General features: G+C 37.5%; 1 protein-coding gene across 1 annotated transcript in view; it reads left to right on the top strand.

Moving 5' to 3' along the window:
* ESR1 (estrogen receptor 1) overlaps positions 1-19,724 on the top strand; it is a 165,142-nt gene that overhangs the window by 76,068 nt on the left and 69,350 nt on the right. The window contains 1 exon segment of the mRNA XM_072857942.1: positions 6,018-6,208. Within this exon segment, the coding sequence (XP_072714043.1) occupies positions 6,018-6,208 (191 nt within the window).

Genomic DNA, 19,724 nt, shown 5'->3' with positions numbered 1-19,724 from the left:
ATTTTTTTTCTTGGTTGGCCTTCACATATATCTTCTGTTATTTTTAAAGTAGTTCATATTGTCTCTCTTCATTCCTTTATGTTAATTATTTCTTCACCTCATCCATTCACTACACTAGCTTAGGGTCTTCTACACACAGGTGGTCCTGTTTAGGTGTCCCTGCACTCACCCTGAAGGAGGAGGTATGAGCCAAATCCATGAAACGAATGAGATGAAGCGACCAGAGGAGCATTTCTCCAGCACGAAGGTCTCCTCCTGCCTTGTTGTCCCAGGTGGCAAGGGAGCTGCTGTGCAGCTCTGCTCTGGTGGCCTTCCTGGTTGCCCTCTGTATTTCCCCTGGTGGAAAGACTTGTGAAGGCACAGGGAGCTGTGCAAGGCTGTGGGATAGGAAGAGAAGGGGCTGGCCATGCAGTCCATATAGAGATCTGAATTACAGGCAACTCCTTCTCATCCTACAGCTTATTTTCACCCAGGAGTGTCAAACTTTCACACATAGAAGTTGTAGATGAACTTAAATGTCACGTTTAGTGAGGCAGGCATTGAGCTGGAAGGGACATCATCATTGTCTAAGGGAAATGCTTATTATTTTCATTTTTGATGCTGCAGCCAGAGGCATTAACTTGCTGACAATCAGGGAATAAACTGAGGATAGTGGGGCAAGAAAGGCCTGCATGTATATTAGTTGCCTAAACAAGGCCAGGGCATGGGTGCAAACACCAGCACAATGGCTCTCACCGCTTAATAGCTTCACACTCTGAGGCACTGTTTGGCTTGGCTGAGTAATCCTCTCCCAGGGCATGGTTCAGGCAGGAGCTATGCAAGGGTCCTTCTCCCTTGGTGGCATAGACGAAACCATCCTCTTTTGTGGAGGAAGAGAGTTTAGCTGTGTGAGTGAAACGTGCTCAGAGCCATGGATTGGGAATCACTCACAAGTGGGCCCCAGAGTGAGCCCCAGCTGATCATCACTGGTGGAAGATCAGCCAAGGAGCGATGCCGGCTTCCAGTCCCGTTGTTGGAACCCACCCTCATTGCTGTGCCCATCTTGTGCCAATGCTGGCTTAGCATGGGGCCACCTCCTGAGGTCCCATCTAGCCTAAAATACTCTGTGATTCTGTCTGTTTGATATACAATTCTGTGTAAGACTTTCTCTCTCCATCGTCAAGTTGTATTTAGCTTAATTACAACCCTAGGTATTTTGGGATATTTGTTTTAAGCCAACATTTTCATTTGGATGGCATATGATTTTTTTTCAGATTCATTGGAGCTACTTTCTGAGAATACAGTTTTGAGGCGCTTAATGCACTTAGCAATTTTCTGTTTACTTGTATACTTAGTCATCCCTATTGCAGTACTTCTCCTTGAGATATCTTTTAAGTATTTTCAAGCACTTAATTCTGTTCAAATAATCTTTCATAAATATTTTGCCCCATATGGAAATTCACATTCTAACAGCAAGTTAATTAATTTCGTATTGAATAGAAGAATGGTGTTACAATAAGTCCAATGTGTGGAACAGCATTCGTGCTAGACCTTGACTGCATTTGAAATGGCCATTGGTTTTGAGGCTTTTTACACTGGGAACTTCCATCCATTCTGGTAAGAAAGCCTTAGCAGCTGCAGATTAACATTTCTTGTATGAAAGTAAATTCAGAAAACTAGAATTTCTCAAGGTGTCTCCTTTAACTGCTTAAATAACTTTTCCCTTAAGCCCTCCTACCTATGAAATTTCTTCACTTCAGATAAAACTGGGGTTGTGAATAAATTGGGCCTTACCATGCCGTTGGGTGGATTGTGTGCTGTGGGTTATCCTAAATTCATCCTGCCTGCTAGACACATTACCGTGATGTAAAAAACTGAGTTTACATTACAAAACTGTAATTCCCTCACATACACGTTCTTTTTACCTTACAGTCAACATGGGGTTAGTGATCTCTTGGCTGATTCAGAGTTGCAGGTGATGAGTGAATGTTCAAAGCAGAGGTGTCATGTTTGCTAACACATTTATTGAAGAACAGACTCAAAAGGCATAGGTGGAAAAATATGAAAGTGAGTATGGAAGACAAGTTTGTCCCGCTCTGTACGTTCCAAAACACTTTCCATTTTATGTCTGCTGTGTTATTACATTTGGAAACGAGCAGTAAATCCTGAGGTTTTTTTGCTTTCTAATCTGTTCTCTTTTGGTGGGGGCCTTGGAGGGAGGGCTTTATCTGGGGTTTTCTTTCTTTTTGATTTGTGTTTCTCTTTGGTAAACATAGTTGACAAGAACTTTTGGTCTTTTTTTTGTTGTTGTTATTGCTTGCATAGATTACAAAGGAAATTGTTGAAAAGGTTCTGCTATTGTATTTTGGGAATTATGATCTTGCCAAAGTTATTAAAGTTGGGTTAGGTTGTTGCACGATGTTCTCCAGAAGGCTAACCCTTGAAACCTAACTGAAAACTGGATGAAGAGCAGGCTGTTATTTTTTGTCAGGACACAGCATCAGTGGTCTGTGATGTGCACTAACTAGCAGCTGATTTCTGGATGAAATTTGAGATGTTATTTTGATTTAGCAAGCTCTGTGTTACTGGGACACTCTTTTCCCAAAAAGGTTTCCTCCTCATCTCCTCTAATAAGTACTAGAGTTGTGATAATCCAAAGTTTATTTATTACCAGCTTTCATTTCCATTCTATAAATGGAAAGGGGTGGCAGGATGCTATTTCTGGGGAGGATGGGGCTAGGGGTATTTTAGAGTGCTTGCCATTGTGGTTCCCAAGAGCCTGAATGTGATGATTCTGCAAGGCCAGTTTGCAAAATCTTGCTCAAAGTGGTGCTCGAGCGGCACTGATTGTGGGAGGGGGATGGGGGCGAGAAGCCAGCAAGGCCATCTTTGGATTCATTTTGCTTTGTGAAGGTCTGCGTTAACAGATTTGTAGTGCTCTTTGAATATGACACGTTTGTGTGCAGGAAGGCAACGGAGGTCTAAGTCAAATATGAAATGCAGGGGCATTATGGGCAGGCGTGAGCAGTGGCATTACTCCCCTGTCTGTCTGCGATCCCTTGTGCCACGGATCCTGTGTGTGCTTACAGGGAGGAGGCTGTCTCATTGCTTCTGCCTGCAGCCTCCCTCTGAAAAAGCGGCCCTCATCCAGTGCCTGAGGATGGACAGAACCCGTGGGACAGACTGCCCGCGAGCAGCATGGCAAAATATGTCTGTCATTATGGCATCTCCCTTGTTAGTGTTTATGCATCTTTTTTTCTTTAGAGTGTACATTTTTCATGAGATTTCTTATCTTTTCTGGATAGAAAAAGCTTTTTTTTTGTTGCTTCAGGCTATTTTTCAGTCAGTTTTTATTATTCTTAAATATAATTTTAATAAAAATGTATTTGTGAGCCTAGTCTTGATCTGAGTGAAGAGAAATATTCTCAAAAGATGAAAATTTAAGTTATCTGGACTGAATGATGACTGATACATTTTGGTATTTCTTTACTCTATTTTGGTTTTACCTATTATTTGAAGCGTTTTCTTTTGTATCCAGCTAGGAAACTTGGATTGCTTTAGGAAGTTTGTGTGTGTGTGTATGTGTGGTGCTGGAAAATTACTACACACCTGCAAAAATATGTAATTGTTTTGGAACCTGACATTTCCTTTTACTGTTCTTAATGTGCCTTTTTTAAAAGGTAATATTTTATAAACTGTAATTTATTTTTACTTCTTATTGGTATGAAAATAATTTTGTGAACCTTGTCTTGTATAACACCCATATTTGTAGCAGTATTGAAAAAAAAAAAAAAAGACCCAAAATTATGAGTATCTATCAGGTGGTCGTGTACACCTAACAGACTAGTCTATTGCTGTTAAAATTATATTGACAATTATTTGCTTGCTTGCTGATTTACTTTAAATATTTAAAACATTCTTGTAGTTATATACACCTAAAAGTATATTTTTTAGAAAAGCCACATTGTAGTTAATTTAAAGTTATACTGAGAGGATGGATTAGGTGATCTAGCTGTAGCCAGGAGAGAATGGGGTGGAGAAGATAAGAAACAGCTTTGATCAGTGTTCAGTAGAAAAAAAAGAAAATTAAATGAGGCACTGAGATAAAGCAAATTCAAAGGAAGATTCAGGACCTGGAGAGGAATAAAAAAACTACCTAGATTTGGTGGGTTGGAAAAGGTAGTTACATGAACCATGTATGCGTTGTATCCATAATGATTTATTAATGATACTGTTTTCACCTTTTCACGTTTTAACATCTGAAATATGAAAGGGTGGTTTTTTCCCTGCCTACTTTGTTAAACTCATGTTAGAATTGTGACGTTCTGCAGTTTTCCCATCTCAATAAAAAAACAGAGTTGTGCCATGTCAGCACTTCATCATTTGCAGTTTCTTCTGTCTTGCACAAGTCCCAGGGAAACAAAAATGATTTAAATAAGTGTTCAAAATTAGCTGGTATATAAGGCTTGGTAAAGAACTTCGGGTTTAAAAAATGCAGTTTTCCTGAATGATGCCAGTAGCAGTTTCTGCTATCTAACATGGTGAAGCCTCACATTTCTCTAATAACTGATATTCATTCAAAGCTGTTCAATGAAAATACATTGTATTCGGGGACAGAAATTATTTATAAAAAGTCTCAAGAGGATGGCTGGCAGCACGTGTGAGAGTGTCCGGGTAGCTTTGGCTGGTAGGAAGCTTTTGGGCATTGAGATGGACTGCAGCAGGAGATGTCAGGGAGCTTTGGCTAGATGAAAGAGGATAGTTGAGCATACATAGAGTAATCAGAAAGCTGCTGGGGAATATTGGTTAGGAGCAGAAAGGGTGCTGTTGGTGCCAGATGCCTCGGTTCATCAAAACAAAGGAAGTTTTGCTGTGCTGAAGAAGGGAATAAGGCAAAATTAGGTATGTAGGAAGAAATCTGAAAGAGAGAGCCCCCCGTCTCCTAAGCTCAAAACTACATTATGTTTGTTTGAGAAAATGTTGGGACTCTGGGGAGGCAAGAGCCACCTGTTAATAACCAGTAAATAAAATATGCGTGGTAAGTGGATAATTACTGTAAACAGTAGGATTCTTCATACTTTAGCTTGTCTGATGCTGTCACACCCAATTGTATTTGTCTCCTGGACAATTTGTAGCGCAGACTCTTACTGGAAAGCATGTTTTGCAAGAGCTGTTTGCCTTCCAGGAGCAATCCCAGTGTTCATTGCTGGTTCCCTTGGTAATTTCACATCCTCTCATCTTTTTGAATGTTGTTTACCATGCCTGCAGCAGCTACCCATAATAACGTCTTACCAGATTCACTAGATGTGAATTTATTGCCATTTACACTGTAGACTTGTTTGGTTTTCATTCAGCAGCATACTGCACATGTGGGCCATGTCATGTCTAGTATGTCTAGTACATGCCTAGTAACATGTACGTTACTAGAACAAAAATTCATCAGCAACCATTTTTAATACCTTCTGACTTTTCTTGTGCTAAAACAGCTTCTAAATTTTTATGAAAGTGATATCGTAATGAGAATAGGGACTGTTTTATGCAGTATTATATCTTTGACAATGTAAGGAAAGTTTACATCTCTAATTGGGCAATAGTACTTGAAAACAGCCTGGTTAATAATTTAAGTGACTTGCAAATTCAGGTGCAAACATTAAGTGATTTTTGCCTCAGATTCTCAAACTACCTACTGATACTGCAGTCATGCTGAAACCTTTGGACAGCAGCAAGTACACAAAAAAAATGCTGATTTTTTTGTTTTCCTTTGTAATGTCTTGAGAAAAATTTATTAATTATCAAATAGCTTTTTAATTTTTCAAGGTACAATGCCTAATAACATCAGATTGATTTGTGAGAAATTCCCTTGTATCTTACTGGTTCTACACCTTTCTAACTAGAACAGGACAGAGGGTGATAAAAGACTATTTTTTTTGTCTGTCTGTTGTTTCAAAACTAGATCTGCTCTTCTTTCTTACAATCTGCAGGAGTGGATGAGACTTAACCTCGCTGAAAGAATTATGCTTGTTTTTTGCTATTAACAGGCCAAGCTCTGATAACAGGCGCCACAGCATCCGGGAGAGGATGTCCAGTACCAACGAGAAGGGGAGCCTTTCCATGGAGTCCACCAAGGAGACCCGGTACTGTGCTGTCTGCAACGACTACGCTTCAGGCTACCATTATGGGGTCTGGTCTTGTGAGGGCTGCAAAGCTTTTTTCAAAAGGAGTATTCAAGGTAATAAACTGTTCAAGTGAATCACCTTTACTCTTTATTCTTGAGGAAACTGTGAAGCTACTTGAGATTGCAGCCTGAGCCCAGGACAATGACATTTATTGGGTTTTCATTAGCAGCTGCTGTGCGCTCCCATATATTTTTAGCTCTGTATTTGGTGAATGCTTCTAGCAGGTATATAATATGTTGTTATTTAGTCCAAGATTAATGAGGGAAAGAAAAGCTTCTCTATGTTCTCCTTGGTTTAGGTATGTCTGACTACGGAGGCAGTGAAAAATCTGATTTAAAAATCTGTATTGGATCAAAATGACCACTCTTTCAGGCTATGTATATCTCTCTTCTGTGATTACGTTGTCATCCAAACCCTTTTTTTTTTTTTGAGAATTCCCTGTCAGATGAGGATTAATTCATGTTGATTGATTTGTTAATCTTAATTTAGTGCTCCATGAGCAAGATGTTTCAATCCAAATCTCAACTCCTTGAAGATGTGAGATGTCTTTTGAGAACCAATATTGAAATGGAATGTTTCCTTGATGGAATAGCATTTGTATCTGTCAGCAAAGCAGCTTTGAACTATACACAGAATGATTTAGTTCAGTCTTGTCATGGCTAAAAGTACACTGTGCAAGGTGTCCAGTGGAGTAAAGGGCACCTAACAGAAACAGTGTTAATTACTGTGACTGAGATAATTCTTGATTTAAATGCCTGTCACTCTGTAGAATGGATACTTTTTTGCTTAGTTCAACATCTCCTAAACTGAGTGAGAAGTAAGTATGATTCTACTGAAAATACGGGTACTGTTCAGTATCTAAGTCTCATTTTGGAGAAGAAAATAAAACAGATTTCTTCCTTTCCAAACAGAAAACTAGTAAAGCGCTATGCTTTAGTTAAGTTTCTATAGTTTTTTAAATCTGCAGGTGATACATAGGCACAAAAATTCCTGTTGCTCCTTTTTTGAAGTAAACATAGTGAGGAACAGTTTTTACCTCATATCACAAGGTGTGATTATTGCCTGTTTTGTTGCATGGTAGTCATCATAACTCACTGAGGTGAGTTAAATAAGACTTCCAGCATTCATCTCAGAATTTTCCCCTCCTTAAAGAAAAAAGTGAAAGATTGGCTGCGTGTGACATTGATGAAATGATTTGAATGTCAGTGATTAGTTAATAGTTACTTGTATTTCTGCTTTTCCAGACTCATTGAAATGATTTTTAGAAAATAGAGTGGTTACAGCCAGAGGTTAATAATAAGCAACACTGGAGGCAGAAAGGGTGAAATGCTTTTCTCTTAACATCAGAATGATTTACTTAAACTTGTGATGTAGGGAGAACAGCTCCCTTCGTTATTTTTCATTTTGAGTTCCCCTGACCGAATCAGAATTATTCTTAGAACTTTTAAATTCTGTCCTTGTACTCAAACTAAACTAAGTCAGCAACAAAGTGAAAACTGAAATATTCTTAAGCAAAAATAAGAGTTAGTTATCAACTAATTGTACAGCACAGATCTTCAGCTTTTGGCTGTTACGGAGGAAGAAATGAATCTGACTGTTTCATTGAGTTCCACGTTCTATGTCAGCACTTAGGTGGTTTTGCTCTAGTCTCCATGTGGACAAATGTTGTGGTCCTCCACAATGGATCTGTCCTCTATTTGTGCTACAGTACATGCTAATTAGCAAATTTAGTTTTTGCTACATTTATATACTTAACATAATTTTTAAGTAGGTAAGCTTTAAAAATGTTTCCAGTGTCCCGTAAAATGCCTTTCTTGATCTTTCAGTCACGTTTGCTCTAATTTAAGCCCATTGCTTCTTGCCCTATCCCTTGTGGGCATGAAGAAGGCTTATTGCAACAACCTTTTACATAGTTGAAGACTGTTATCATATCTTTCCTCAGTCTTCTCTGTTTTAGACTAAACAAACCCACTTCTTTCAGTAGAACATGCTTTCTAGACTTCTGATCCCGTTTGTTAAACTCCTCTGTACTTTCTCCACTTGATCCACCTCTTTTGTGGTTAACAGCTATCGTAAAAAATGACATCCACTAATATCAAGAAAGTAATTCAAGAATATGAGTGCTTATGAGGGAATTGTGATCACTTGATCACAGATGGTATGAAAAGTCCTCTAAAGGATGTTTAAAGTCATAGGTACCCAGTCTTGATGAAGGAAGAGATTTTTTGAATTTCCTGCTGGATCTGGAAGAGATCTCTACCTCAGCGTTTGCATGTTCTCATTGGATGTGTGTCCAATTTTTGAAAATGACAGTAATTTTTAGATTAAGAATACAAGAGAAAACATTCCATTTACTGTGCAGATGGTAATAATTTTAAATAGGTTGTGACTGGATATGTAGGAATGAATTCTACTAATGTGTAGGTGTATGTGTAGAAGAATATGTGGACTAAATATTATATCTGCATTGTATATATGATACGCATTCCTAAAAAAAGGACAAAAATTTCCTGGGAGTCATATGGTTAAACTGTATTGAGGTACACAGGACTTGTTTGTATAAACAAAAGTAACACAGAATGCTTTCAGCGAAGGTTTTTGTTGCTGTTTACAGTGTGTGTTTCTTTAAATGCAAGATAACCATGCTACTTTCATGCTTTGCTGTCCTGTATTTCTCAATAAATATATAGATGAAGACATGATTGGTCATTTTTATACTTCTCATCAGAGATTTCATAGGAGAATTGCTATAGTGAAGTTTGATGTTCTTAATAGACTGTGGTCAAACATTCTGTATGGTTCTTAGTAGAACCACAGGAAAAAGTGAGTACAGACATGAACAATGAACAAGCTGTATAGGGTAATCCATTTCCTCCCTGTGTATCTGTTATTCTCAGGGATGTCTGCGGTATCTATGCTTACTTGCATAAGTATATACTTAAATCTTGTGAAAACTCACATTTGCATTGGACCTTACCCGAGGTGAAGATGGATAGCTTCATTTTTATCCAGGGGAGCTGGAATGGTTCTGGAAATATTTTGTGAATTTTGCTAAGTTGTTTTTCTTTGCTGTCAAATAGTTAAAGCTTAAAAGGCAACCTGAATTAGTAACTGTCTCTCACTATGTGCAACTGCTCAATTTTGTTTAAACAACAGATTGTTGGTGGCAAATCTCAGCTGCCTCCTGAAACTGCCCATGTCAGTCTATTTTGTTAGTTTGCGTCCCAAAAGTGATTTGGGACCTTGTTTTGAGAAAACTCTGTGCAGACTGATATTAGTGTATAATGTTTCATGGAAGAGAAAAATCATATGACACCAAGAACACTGTGTTGCTTGGTGATAGAAGAGTGCTTTACTCTTCGCCCAGCGTATTGTAGCCTTCAGGAGTGTACTTGGTCAACTGACTTGAATCCAGAAGCATAACAAGCAGTCACATCACAGCACACTGTACTTCTCTACTAAAATATTTATGGATTTTAAGACAAAGAAGGGCCACTAGATCATTAAGTCTGGTCTTCTCTCAATATAAAATTTATATGCTATCCGTGTACAAAGCCCGGTAACTTGATGGAGGTAAATCTTTTAGAAGATGCCCAGCCTTGATCTGTGGGCTCAAGAGCTTTCTTACAACGATTGCTTATTCTAATGATCTGTCCTCCCATCTGCTAAAAAATTACCTTTCTAATTTGAATTACTTTGGCTTTTACATCACATCCACGAACCAGACTCAGTATGTAGTATCTCTCTCCTGTGGGAAGTTCTTATAACTTGCTACAATCAAATCACCTTGATATCTTCAATGAACTGAAATGTTTCAATCTCCTGCTGTATATCTTTCTATCTTCTGAGTCCTTTGTCTTTGCACCTTTTCTGATCCCCCCACACCCATAATAGCCTCTTTAAAATTTGGATTTCAGAACTGGATGAAGTATTTCAACATCAGCCTTACAAATGCCATTTACAAATTAAAAATCCCCTTGTGACTCACACATTCTTTCTCCCTCCTTCTAATTCTCTTGTTTTTTGGATAGCCAACAAAGGGTATGGGACAGGAAGGAATTACTCTTACCATCTCTGACAAGCATCCAACAAATGCCTACGTATGTGGGGCTGAGAACCCCCAGTGGGAGCACACGGGATTCAGAACAAATGAGGGGTAACTCCTTACACTGAACGGTATCTTGATCTCAGAATTGCTGAAGTATTTTAGAAATCCCCAGTTGTATTTTTGAAATCCTCAGTTCTGTTTCCCTGCCTCCTTCATATGCCCTTCTGATGTTTTTCAGGTGCACCTTCTCTGCCTTTTCTCACAGCTGTATACTCAGACAAAAATCTCAGATATTTCACAAATATTCAGTTAAGAATTACTGCATGATGGGAGGCAGTACCAGTCCAGCAAGAACAAGCTGGCATCTGAGAATGGATGAATAGCTGTGCTGAAGGATTCCAGAGGCCTGCCATTAATGTCTTGATCACAGAGATATAGTGGTCTCTGAAGTGCAGGAATTCTTGAAGCTGGGAAGTATTTTAGTTGTGTGGCTTGAACATGGATTTTATTTAACAGTTATGCCTTCTGACCATCAAGTAGGAGAGTTTTGGCAGTAGACTTTGAGTGTTATCAATTGTTTTAACTTCACAGCGATAGAGCTGTACTTTGTTGAAAGTATGTAGTTCAAACTTTAATGCTAGGAGTGGTGGTAATATATACATTTCATATTTTGTAATATATACAAAATATATATTTTCATCTGAGTTGGAGAGAATTTCACCGGTAAAACATGCCTGATAAATGGGTGTTTAGGTAATGCTGCAGTGCATCAATTGCAATATTGTCAGTTTGGGAGGTTTCTTCCCTTTAATTTTCCATTATTGTCTTCTGTTTTCATGGTATTTTTGTAATCTGTTTGATAACAGCTGCAAATGCTGCACAGATCCTGCAGCCAAGAAGACAGAAACTCCCTAATAAGACTGCTTGTACCCTAATTCTATGAGTTGTCAGCAGAAAGAGCAAAACTACAAAACATGAACCTAAGTGAGATTAGCAGAGGTAATCACAGCCAATAAACAGGGGGCTGCAGACCAGTATCTAGTCTCAGGGTGGAAAACACACACTTCCAGTTTGAGAGACAGGTGACTGTTGGAAGTTCGAAGGCTAGAAAATGTGTGTTTGGAAAGTCCATCAGGGTTTAGCCATCACTGGGACTGCTCTAACAGCCTGTGGCCAGCCAGGTTCTTCAAAAACTTATTTTGATTTATTTTTGTGTTTTTAGTAGTTTTTCTCTAGAGCCCCTTGTGTTAAACACATGCTCTAATCTTTGTCCCCTAATGTGCATTTTTAATATCAGCAGTCTAATTGATGGTGATTTTGTTTCAGAAACTTGGGTGTTATCGAAAGGCAAGAGTCAATACCTCTTTTTTTCCTAGTAAGGCAATTTTGAATGTGGTACTTTTCCAGCAAGTTTTAAGTGCTGCATTCAGCATGGATGTGGCAGTGACTTAAGATGTTTGCATCCAAGATACTTCCTTATTTTTCATGGTCTAAGCAAATCATAGGGCTGCAGGGGACCTTGAGCCCTAGTCCATCTTTCTGTCCTCTGATAGGATCAACTGTTGCCAATTCCTTACATATGTTTATTGAACTGCTTCTTAAAAACCTGTAGCCTGATCCAATGTTTTATTCTCCTTATCTTGAAGGCTACTATGAAATTTGAATCTTCCTTCCTGCAGGTTAAGCTCATCACTTATTTTCCTGTCTAGCGTGCCACAGAAAACAAATTGTTCTCTTTCTTTCTGCAACAGCCTTTAAAGCACGGAAGATTGCTATCAGACATTAAAAGAAACCTAAGTTATTCTGTTTTACCTAACCTGAAGAAACACAGTTTATTCAGCCTTTTCTCATAGGTTTTGTTTTCTAGACTTCTAATCTTCTAGTTGCTCTGCATTGGAGATTCTCCACTTTATCCTGTTTTCTTTTTTTCTTGAAGCATGTTTTCCTTCTATATGATGCCTTATGAATACTGAACAGATCAATAGTCTTACCTTACAAGCACAGCCAGTGGTACTTGTCTACATCCATCACACTGTAATGTTTGCCTTATTTACAAAAACACGACACTGTTCACTCGTAATCAGTGTGTGATGCAGAATAAACTCAAGCATACTTTTCTAGAGAAGAAACCACTTCTTTCCCATCTTGTTTTGGGCACCTGATTATTCCTATTTTAATGTAGTGATTTGTACCAGTCCTTACTTTTGCACTGTTTTTTCCCATGTGCTATCTCCAGTTTGCCAAGATAATTTAGAATTCTTATCCTGTAGACTTCTGCCATTTCAGATTTATTTCTGTCTGACTAGCAGAGTAGTCTGGTCTTTTCTCTGTTCTTCTAACCCATATAAATGTCATCTACAAATGAATATCATTTAATAAAATAAATACTGCAGTCCATTATCCATAAGTGAGAAAAATACTGTATAGAACTGGATCCAGAACAGACACTATGGAGCCTCATCCAATATCAGCTTCCATTGTAACAGTGAACTCTGATAGTTCTTCCCTGAGATTGGTTTTCTGAAATCATCTAAACTATATTTTCCTAGCTGACATATGAAATGTCACCCCAGGCATTGCTGAAAGCCTTTCTGAAGTTGGGCAATACACTTTACCAGAAAGTAGAAAACATTCACTGATTGTTATCTGATTTTATAAATAGTCTTCCTCTGTCAAGTCCAAAGTTTTTCCCATCCCCTAGACAAAATTTCTAGCCCTTAGAAGCTGTACTTAATGTATCCTGTATTATTAGCATTAATGGTGTTTTACTTCCTCTGGAATATGATGTGCCATATCAAGCAACAAAAAACCTTAAACAGTATTTCGTGTTGCAGGTATTTAATGAATACTTCATTTGAAAACAGACATTATTCCTAGCTCAGGGCTGAGCCTGTCAGCAGTTCAAAATAGTCTCACAAGAAAAAAAAAAAAGAAAAGAGCTTTACATTTACCAATTACAAGAGAACATGTTTGTTTGTCCAGCAGGAAAGTGCTTAACTGTTCCACTTGGTTTTAGAGAGTGTGAAGGGAAATATGTTTCTGTAACCTCATTTAACTCAGGTGGGTTTATTGATTTAAACTGGCTCCATAAGTTTGACTCCCATGAACTTTCAGACTTTCTGTAGGTTAAGTTGTCCTTTGCAGTCAGTTTTGAAAAGTGGAAATCAAACTAGAGAGAACTGTGTAAGATGACTAAAATGATAAATGTACTGGAAGTGCATGGAGTGATCTTTGACATAATTTATTTCCAGAAGGAGACTATTAACAAACTTTATTGAAGTTATGTGTACTAGTTCAGACTTACTGTAAAAGAACTAGCATGGCAATTAACTGCTGGTATAATTTAGTAACAAGTGTAGTAAATATGTCATTGTCTGAATTCTTTGAATAAGATTATGTATTTCTCTCAAAGATTTGATTTAATTTAGTCACAAATTGTTGAAATAGTGGGATTTCCTTTGTTATAAATAACACAGTTATTCCCCTTTCTAAAATGTGGCTAGAGATATGCAGGAAAACAAACTAAATTATCTTTGTTGACCCTTCTGATTATAAAATGGATGACTGTTCTATGGAGCATGGATGATGTTAGGGTATAAGTGTGCAAACCAAGGAGCACACATATATATCAGTAAATGAAAGAAGAGCATAACTAGGTTTTACTTTCCATGAGAAAGTAGTATATAGGCAGAAAAGGGGCTTTTTGTCAAAATACTGATGTTAAAGATTATTATAATAATTTAACAAACCAGGAGTTGACTGTACTGCAGTTTCAGTTTCCCAGACTTCAATGCAGAAAACTAACTGTGCTTAGAAATGCCCACGTCCACTGCACGCTCTGGACAGTGAGAATCCCCACCCCCCGTAAAATACAAATACCAACACTTCCTTTAAGGGGTGCTGTAAATACATTACAGCTGCTTGCAAACTTTATGATACCAGGAACCACTCAGGTACCAAAGATCCAAATATAAAATAAGACTAGCTAAACTTATTCAGTAGGTCTCATCACAACCCAAAACTGGATGTTATACCTGGAATAAAAATAGAGTTATAATAATTTTCTTGTTGCTAACAATTGATTGGATTTTAAGTGCACAAGAGTAATTTGCAATATTTTTAACTTTTTGGCCTCTTTGTATCAGTAGGGGGAGTTTTCTGTAGTAGAATTCCACCCCTTCCCATTTTAGCTCAAATAAACTGGGAAGCTAAAAATAGAAGAGATCTTGTTCAAAGTCTATGGGAATAAGATAGCCATGGCTTGCCTATGACTTTCTCTGAAAATGCTTGTTGTCTCTGGAGGGATCATATTGAGATGGTTGTGAGTAATACATTGTGGGAGTTTTTCCTTTAACACAGCTGTTGGTTTAATCACGTGCCAAGGATTTAAAACAATTGTGATTTATCAGATAGGAAAACAGAAACTAGATGTCACACTCCTTGCCAGATTTTGTAGAGACTGGGATCTGGATTGGCATCTTTTTTTATTTGTCATGAGGAAAAAATATACTTCCTATTTTGTTATCCTGCCTAAAATTAAAAAAGATGAGAATGGAATTGGGGTAGAAGTAGACTTTGCTCATCGTATCATAATCCTGAAATAGCTGATGAAACACCGATTGAAATTTTAGGACCAAGGCCAATAATAAAAACTTTTAAATTATCTGCTGATAATTTTATAATATTAAAGAAAATAGAATTTTATATTTATATATTTATAAAGTTAAATAGTGTCTTTTTATATGTCACCCTTTCTCAATGAATATGTTCATGCGTTTTTAAACTGGTGAGATGGCAGCAGGTTTGGTATCCTCATGCAATGCCCATTCTCATTCTTCTTTCTTCATTTTTCCTGTTCGCTGAAATAGTATACGGAAAGGTTAAAGGAAAGGTCGGTATCATAGTCATTTGGCTTGAATTAACTGCTTATGTGAACATTGCTACGCATACGTGAAGGCAAGAAGATTCCACTAGAAGGTGAACACTCTGTGGGAGCTATGCGACACGGCTGAAGGACATAATACAGAGTATATAGATTTTAACCTTTCCTCCTTTCTCATTCTTCAGTGGTTCTGTGATCTTTCTTTCCAAGGTATGCGTAGAAGGAGGACTTCCTCACTGGATGCAAAGGAAGTATGTTTTACAATCTTCTAGGCCCTTTTCCTTATTGTCACAGGTAGTAATGCCTTGCTAGTTTAAAAACAGAAAATGATTCATCTTCTCAGCAGTGCTGGGTAGTTGCTAAGAGAACCCAAGTTCCAAATCCAATGACCTTGTCTGAGGGTAATTAAGCTGTGAATTTGAGTGTCTGTGCTTATAAAGGAATTAAACATAACCTTCTGTTCTTTTGTGAAACCTGTTAGGAAAGAGTGAGATTTTAAAATCGATCAGTGCAGTTTTATTGGAGCACTTTAACTTAAAATTGGTATAACTTCTTAGTTTACGTTCTACATTCGTTCATACTGGGTTAGCATATGCAATGTCCAGGTGCTATTTTTTTTTCTTTTTACTGTTTATGAAAACTTTCCACTTGCTGTTGAAGCTATTCTTGCTAAGGTTTTGCTTTTTGTCTGCAGTCTTCCCACTTGTCGCTTGCTTGGCACCTTAAGGTGTGGATAAAATCTACACTCTAGCCTTCCCTTCACCTACATGTATGAAATTCTGCTAATTTCATTGTCAGAATAAGATCATAGAAGGACCTGGTGCTTCCACAGGTAATGGCTAACCTGGCAGATGCCTTATGCAGGTAGATAAGGAATAGTTTAAGAATTTGTGTGACATGAGGATTGAAAATAAAAGAATAATTAAAGGAAAAGCAGGTATTAGTAAAAGGATAATAATTATTACTGGCTTTGTTTGAAATATATGATGAGTCAATTCAACTACATCAGTTTAGGTGTCATACAAAATTCACCTGACAAAAATGTTTCTTTATTGGCTTTGTAGAATTGTCACTAAGCATTCTTAAGCTGGCATGCTGACATGTCAGTTTCTTTAGTTCATTTTTTTGTACAAATTTTGTACTGCTTAAACTAATCGTTCCCTCAGACTAATCTTGATAGTTATTGGAATATAATATGTCAACTGTTTACACATTTAAGAAAAAAAAATTTCTGTGTTATGTTAATTGCCATTGATATATTAATATGACCCCAGTTTTCATCCTTGCTGGTCAAGGACAAAATGAACGCAGCTCTTGAAAGCTGAAATTCAGTGAAACACTGAAGCATGTACTTAACTTTAACCATATATACCGTGCTGGGACTACTTGCTAGAAGTACACAGATGCTTAAATGTTCTGATGAATGTAGTAACACTTACCTTTAAAGAAATATGGAGTGTTTTGCTGACTGAAGCCCTCACAGATAAATCATCCGCCCACTCTGATTCAAGCATGCGCTGCTGTTGCATACACCACAGCTATCTTGAGAACCCTTAGACGGGCAGCGATGAGTCTCTGAACATAAATACTAGCCACATGACTCATGGTGATGAGAGAAAGTCAGACTGCATGTGCAGTAAGAAAAAGCTCTGACTATGACAGGCTGGGTTAGAATAAACTCAAAATCATCCTAATTTCAGCCATTATCTTCTTGTTGACACTTTGCTTCCTCATCCTCCCCCCTTCCACTGTTGGTCATTATCATACAGATTGTCACATCTAAAATGAGTGCTTTGAGAAAAGGGCCAGATCTTTGCACCCTATTCTGGAAAGACCTTAGCATATAAGAAGTGCTATAAAAATACTTAATGTTATTTTTGCGGTTTTAAAATATACAGTGTGTGAGATACCATAAGAAAAACAGACCACCCCTCCTCAAGCTCCTACAATAGCTCCCTTAAACTCTTCCTTTGTAGCTCCTGACAGTGCAAGTCATACATATGGGGGGATTAAAACTAGGGGCTCTACCCTATTAAATTCACTGCCTTTAATTTTGTGCAGGTTATCTGATAATTTGTTTAAAAAACCCCAATAAGACCACAGAGTCCAAGTGGCATGTGCTTCCTTTTATGAGTATCAGAGATCACTGAAGACATGTCTTCCTCTTGGTATTCCTGTGATACCAGCTATCCAAATGACTTAATTAGCCTCTCTTCTAGCACGTATTACTCTTTGGATACCATGAAAAAAAAGTGCAGGGCAGCTGGTCACCTGTTGATGTGTCCCAACTTTCATGTTAATGATTCCCACCAGTGAGAAATCCCTTCTAGTAAATCAGATTGTTCAGAATCATCTTTGCTGAGAGATGAGCTTTAAGGATAAACTAAAAGGTAGAATAGTTAAAAGACAATTCACTTCACAGCAGAGTTATTGAGTTATACTATTTCACTTTAAAATAAAACCTGTCTTTGCATACTACCTATTCCTTAATTGTGTTCTTCTACCTTTTTCCCTTCCATGCCACCCCAGGCTAGACTGTCCTAGTCTGTGCCTGTGCCTTTCAAAGGAAACTTCCTTCCTCACTTCCTGTGACTGAATACATGAAATCAGATGGTATAGTGAAGAAGCAGGAAATGTTCCTGCCTTCCTTCTTCCCTTTGTTTCTTTCTTCTTCCCTGATTAATTTGATAATCATTTCTACTGTATTCTCTAATTATCAAACATTTTCTTCTGTTTGCTTACATCTTTTCCGGTCTCCTGAAGGCATGTTGTTTAAACTAAACCAAAAATTATGAGAAATATTAAATACATTATCTTCTTTCTAGATTTACAGCAAATATGACGTCTAAACAATGACATTACTATGGCACTCCTAATCTGAAGAAGTATGCCACTCACACACAGATCTTTCTTTTTTTGCATTCAAAATTTTACAGGTTTTATTCTGTGAAGTCTGTCAAGCACTTTGAAAGAAGAGTGGATTGTCTAAGGTGCAGGTCATATGCATGAAAACAGACTAATTATGCTAACCTTTAAAGCGTATATTTAAGATAAAACTTTTCAATGTAAAAATATGATAATATGAATCATGTTAATTTCAGTAGGGACTGTAGCGCTATCACAAATAGGATTATTTTATGTATTAGTTTACAAAACAAATGCCTATTCCCAAATGCTTGCAGTTTGCATAAGGAAGTCTAGGTTCAGAGCAAAATAAAAGGTTATCACACACATAAGAACTGTGGAAAAGGATGGCTGCCCTGCTGATATTGATTTTTGATTTTTACTGTCACTTTTATTTTTTTGTGAGTTGAACCTTATGATCATCAGCAAGTCCAGCGAAGGTGGTCAGCATGTGTCAGCTTTGACCTAAGTGGGAATATTTATCTGCTTATTTTACAGAGAGCCAAATGATGTTCTGAATTATTTGCTGAATTCAGAGCCTGTGCATGTTCCCCTTGTGAATTTACCTTTTAACTTCACTAGGAAGAAGATCAGATACTCTGTCAAAGTCTTTCTTTGTTTTTTAAAAAGAGTAATTAAAGTTTTCTGTCTTTCTCTCATGCTATTTCAGAGCTTGGCTTATAAAACAAGGGTGGTGATTGAGGTCAGGTGCTACAATCTTTTGCTGCTGTTTAGTGTGACCTAATAAAAGTGCATTTTCTTAAAAACATGGCTTTCCCTTGTTGCTCCTTTTCCCTGTAGATATTGCATTTTTGTATGGTTGAGGTTGTTTTCTTTCTGACTTGACTTTTTCTTTCCTTACATGTGAAATGTTTTGAATCAGATATAGAACAGTCTGTATCCTACCAGAGGAACTGAAAATTAAAACGGTCTTTCATGTTGAGGTTGAGGTAGTGTTTCTGTTCTACCTTTCTACCTCAGTCCTGGAGCAAAGCCTATGGATTCAGAATTTTCCAGTATTATACTGTTCTGTCAAGTAGAGCTAAAAAATAATAATTCTATCTGTTCAAGACAGTGTCTAGTGAGCTGTCACCATCTTAACAAGTTTAGAGTTTGGCTGCTTATTTTGATTGGATCCCAGTTATGTAGCATTAGAGAGCAGATGTTCCTGGTGTAATCGGATAGTAATTTTTACTCTATTTTCTAATTTCTAGTCAAGGATAGATGATTTGATGAGACCAAGGCCTCTGTCAAACCTCCACCCTACTCTACCTCAAGTTGATCCCTTGATCTGAAAGAAAGAACAAACAGTTCTGCAGTAAAATTGTTCCGTTGTGTGCTGTACCTTAGTTGTGTTTAGATGAATACAGAGCACCAATAAGATAATTTTGGATAGGTTTTTTTGTCCTTGCTAAACTTTGTCTATGGTTGGAAAATAATTTTATCACAGGTTTAAGCACACATTTTTTAAGAGAAAATTGGAATAGAGGCTTGTTGGCAGTAACAAATTATGGTATGCTGAAAATGTTTGTAATGAGAATTGAGATGTAGAGAGTAATAAATGAGGAAGTGGAGCTCTGAAGGAAAAGGTACCAGTACCAAACTTGGTTGCAGCATATGGTAATTTAAGAATTTGTCATGACAAAAGGTTTTTGCATATATCAGTAGACATGCAGTTGGAATAAGAGACTGATTTATCCCTGAGATACAATTAATTAATGGTTGTTGCTTCTAT

Source organism: Ciconia boyciana, chromosome 3, assembly GCF_034638445.1.
Source record: "Ciconia boyciana chromosome 3, ASM3463844v1, whole genome shotgun sequence".
In the NCBI taxonomy this organism is placed as follows: domain Eukaryota; kingdom Metazoa; phylum Chordata; class Aves; order Ciconiiformes; family Ciconiidae; genus Ciconia; species Ciconia boyciana.
The sequence above is the reverse complement of the archived record's forward strand: the minus strand, read 5'-3'. Positions and strand labels throughout refer to the sequence as shown.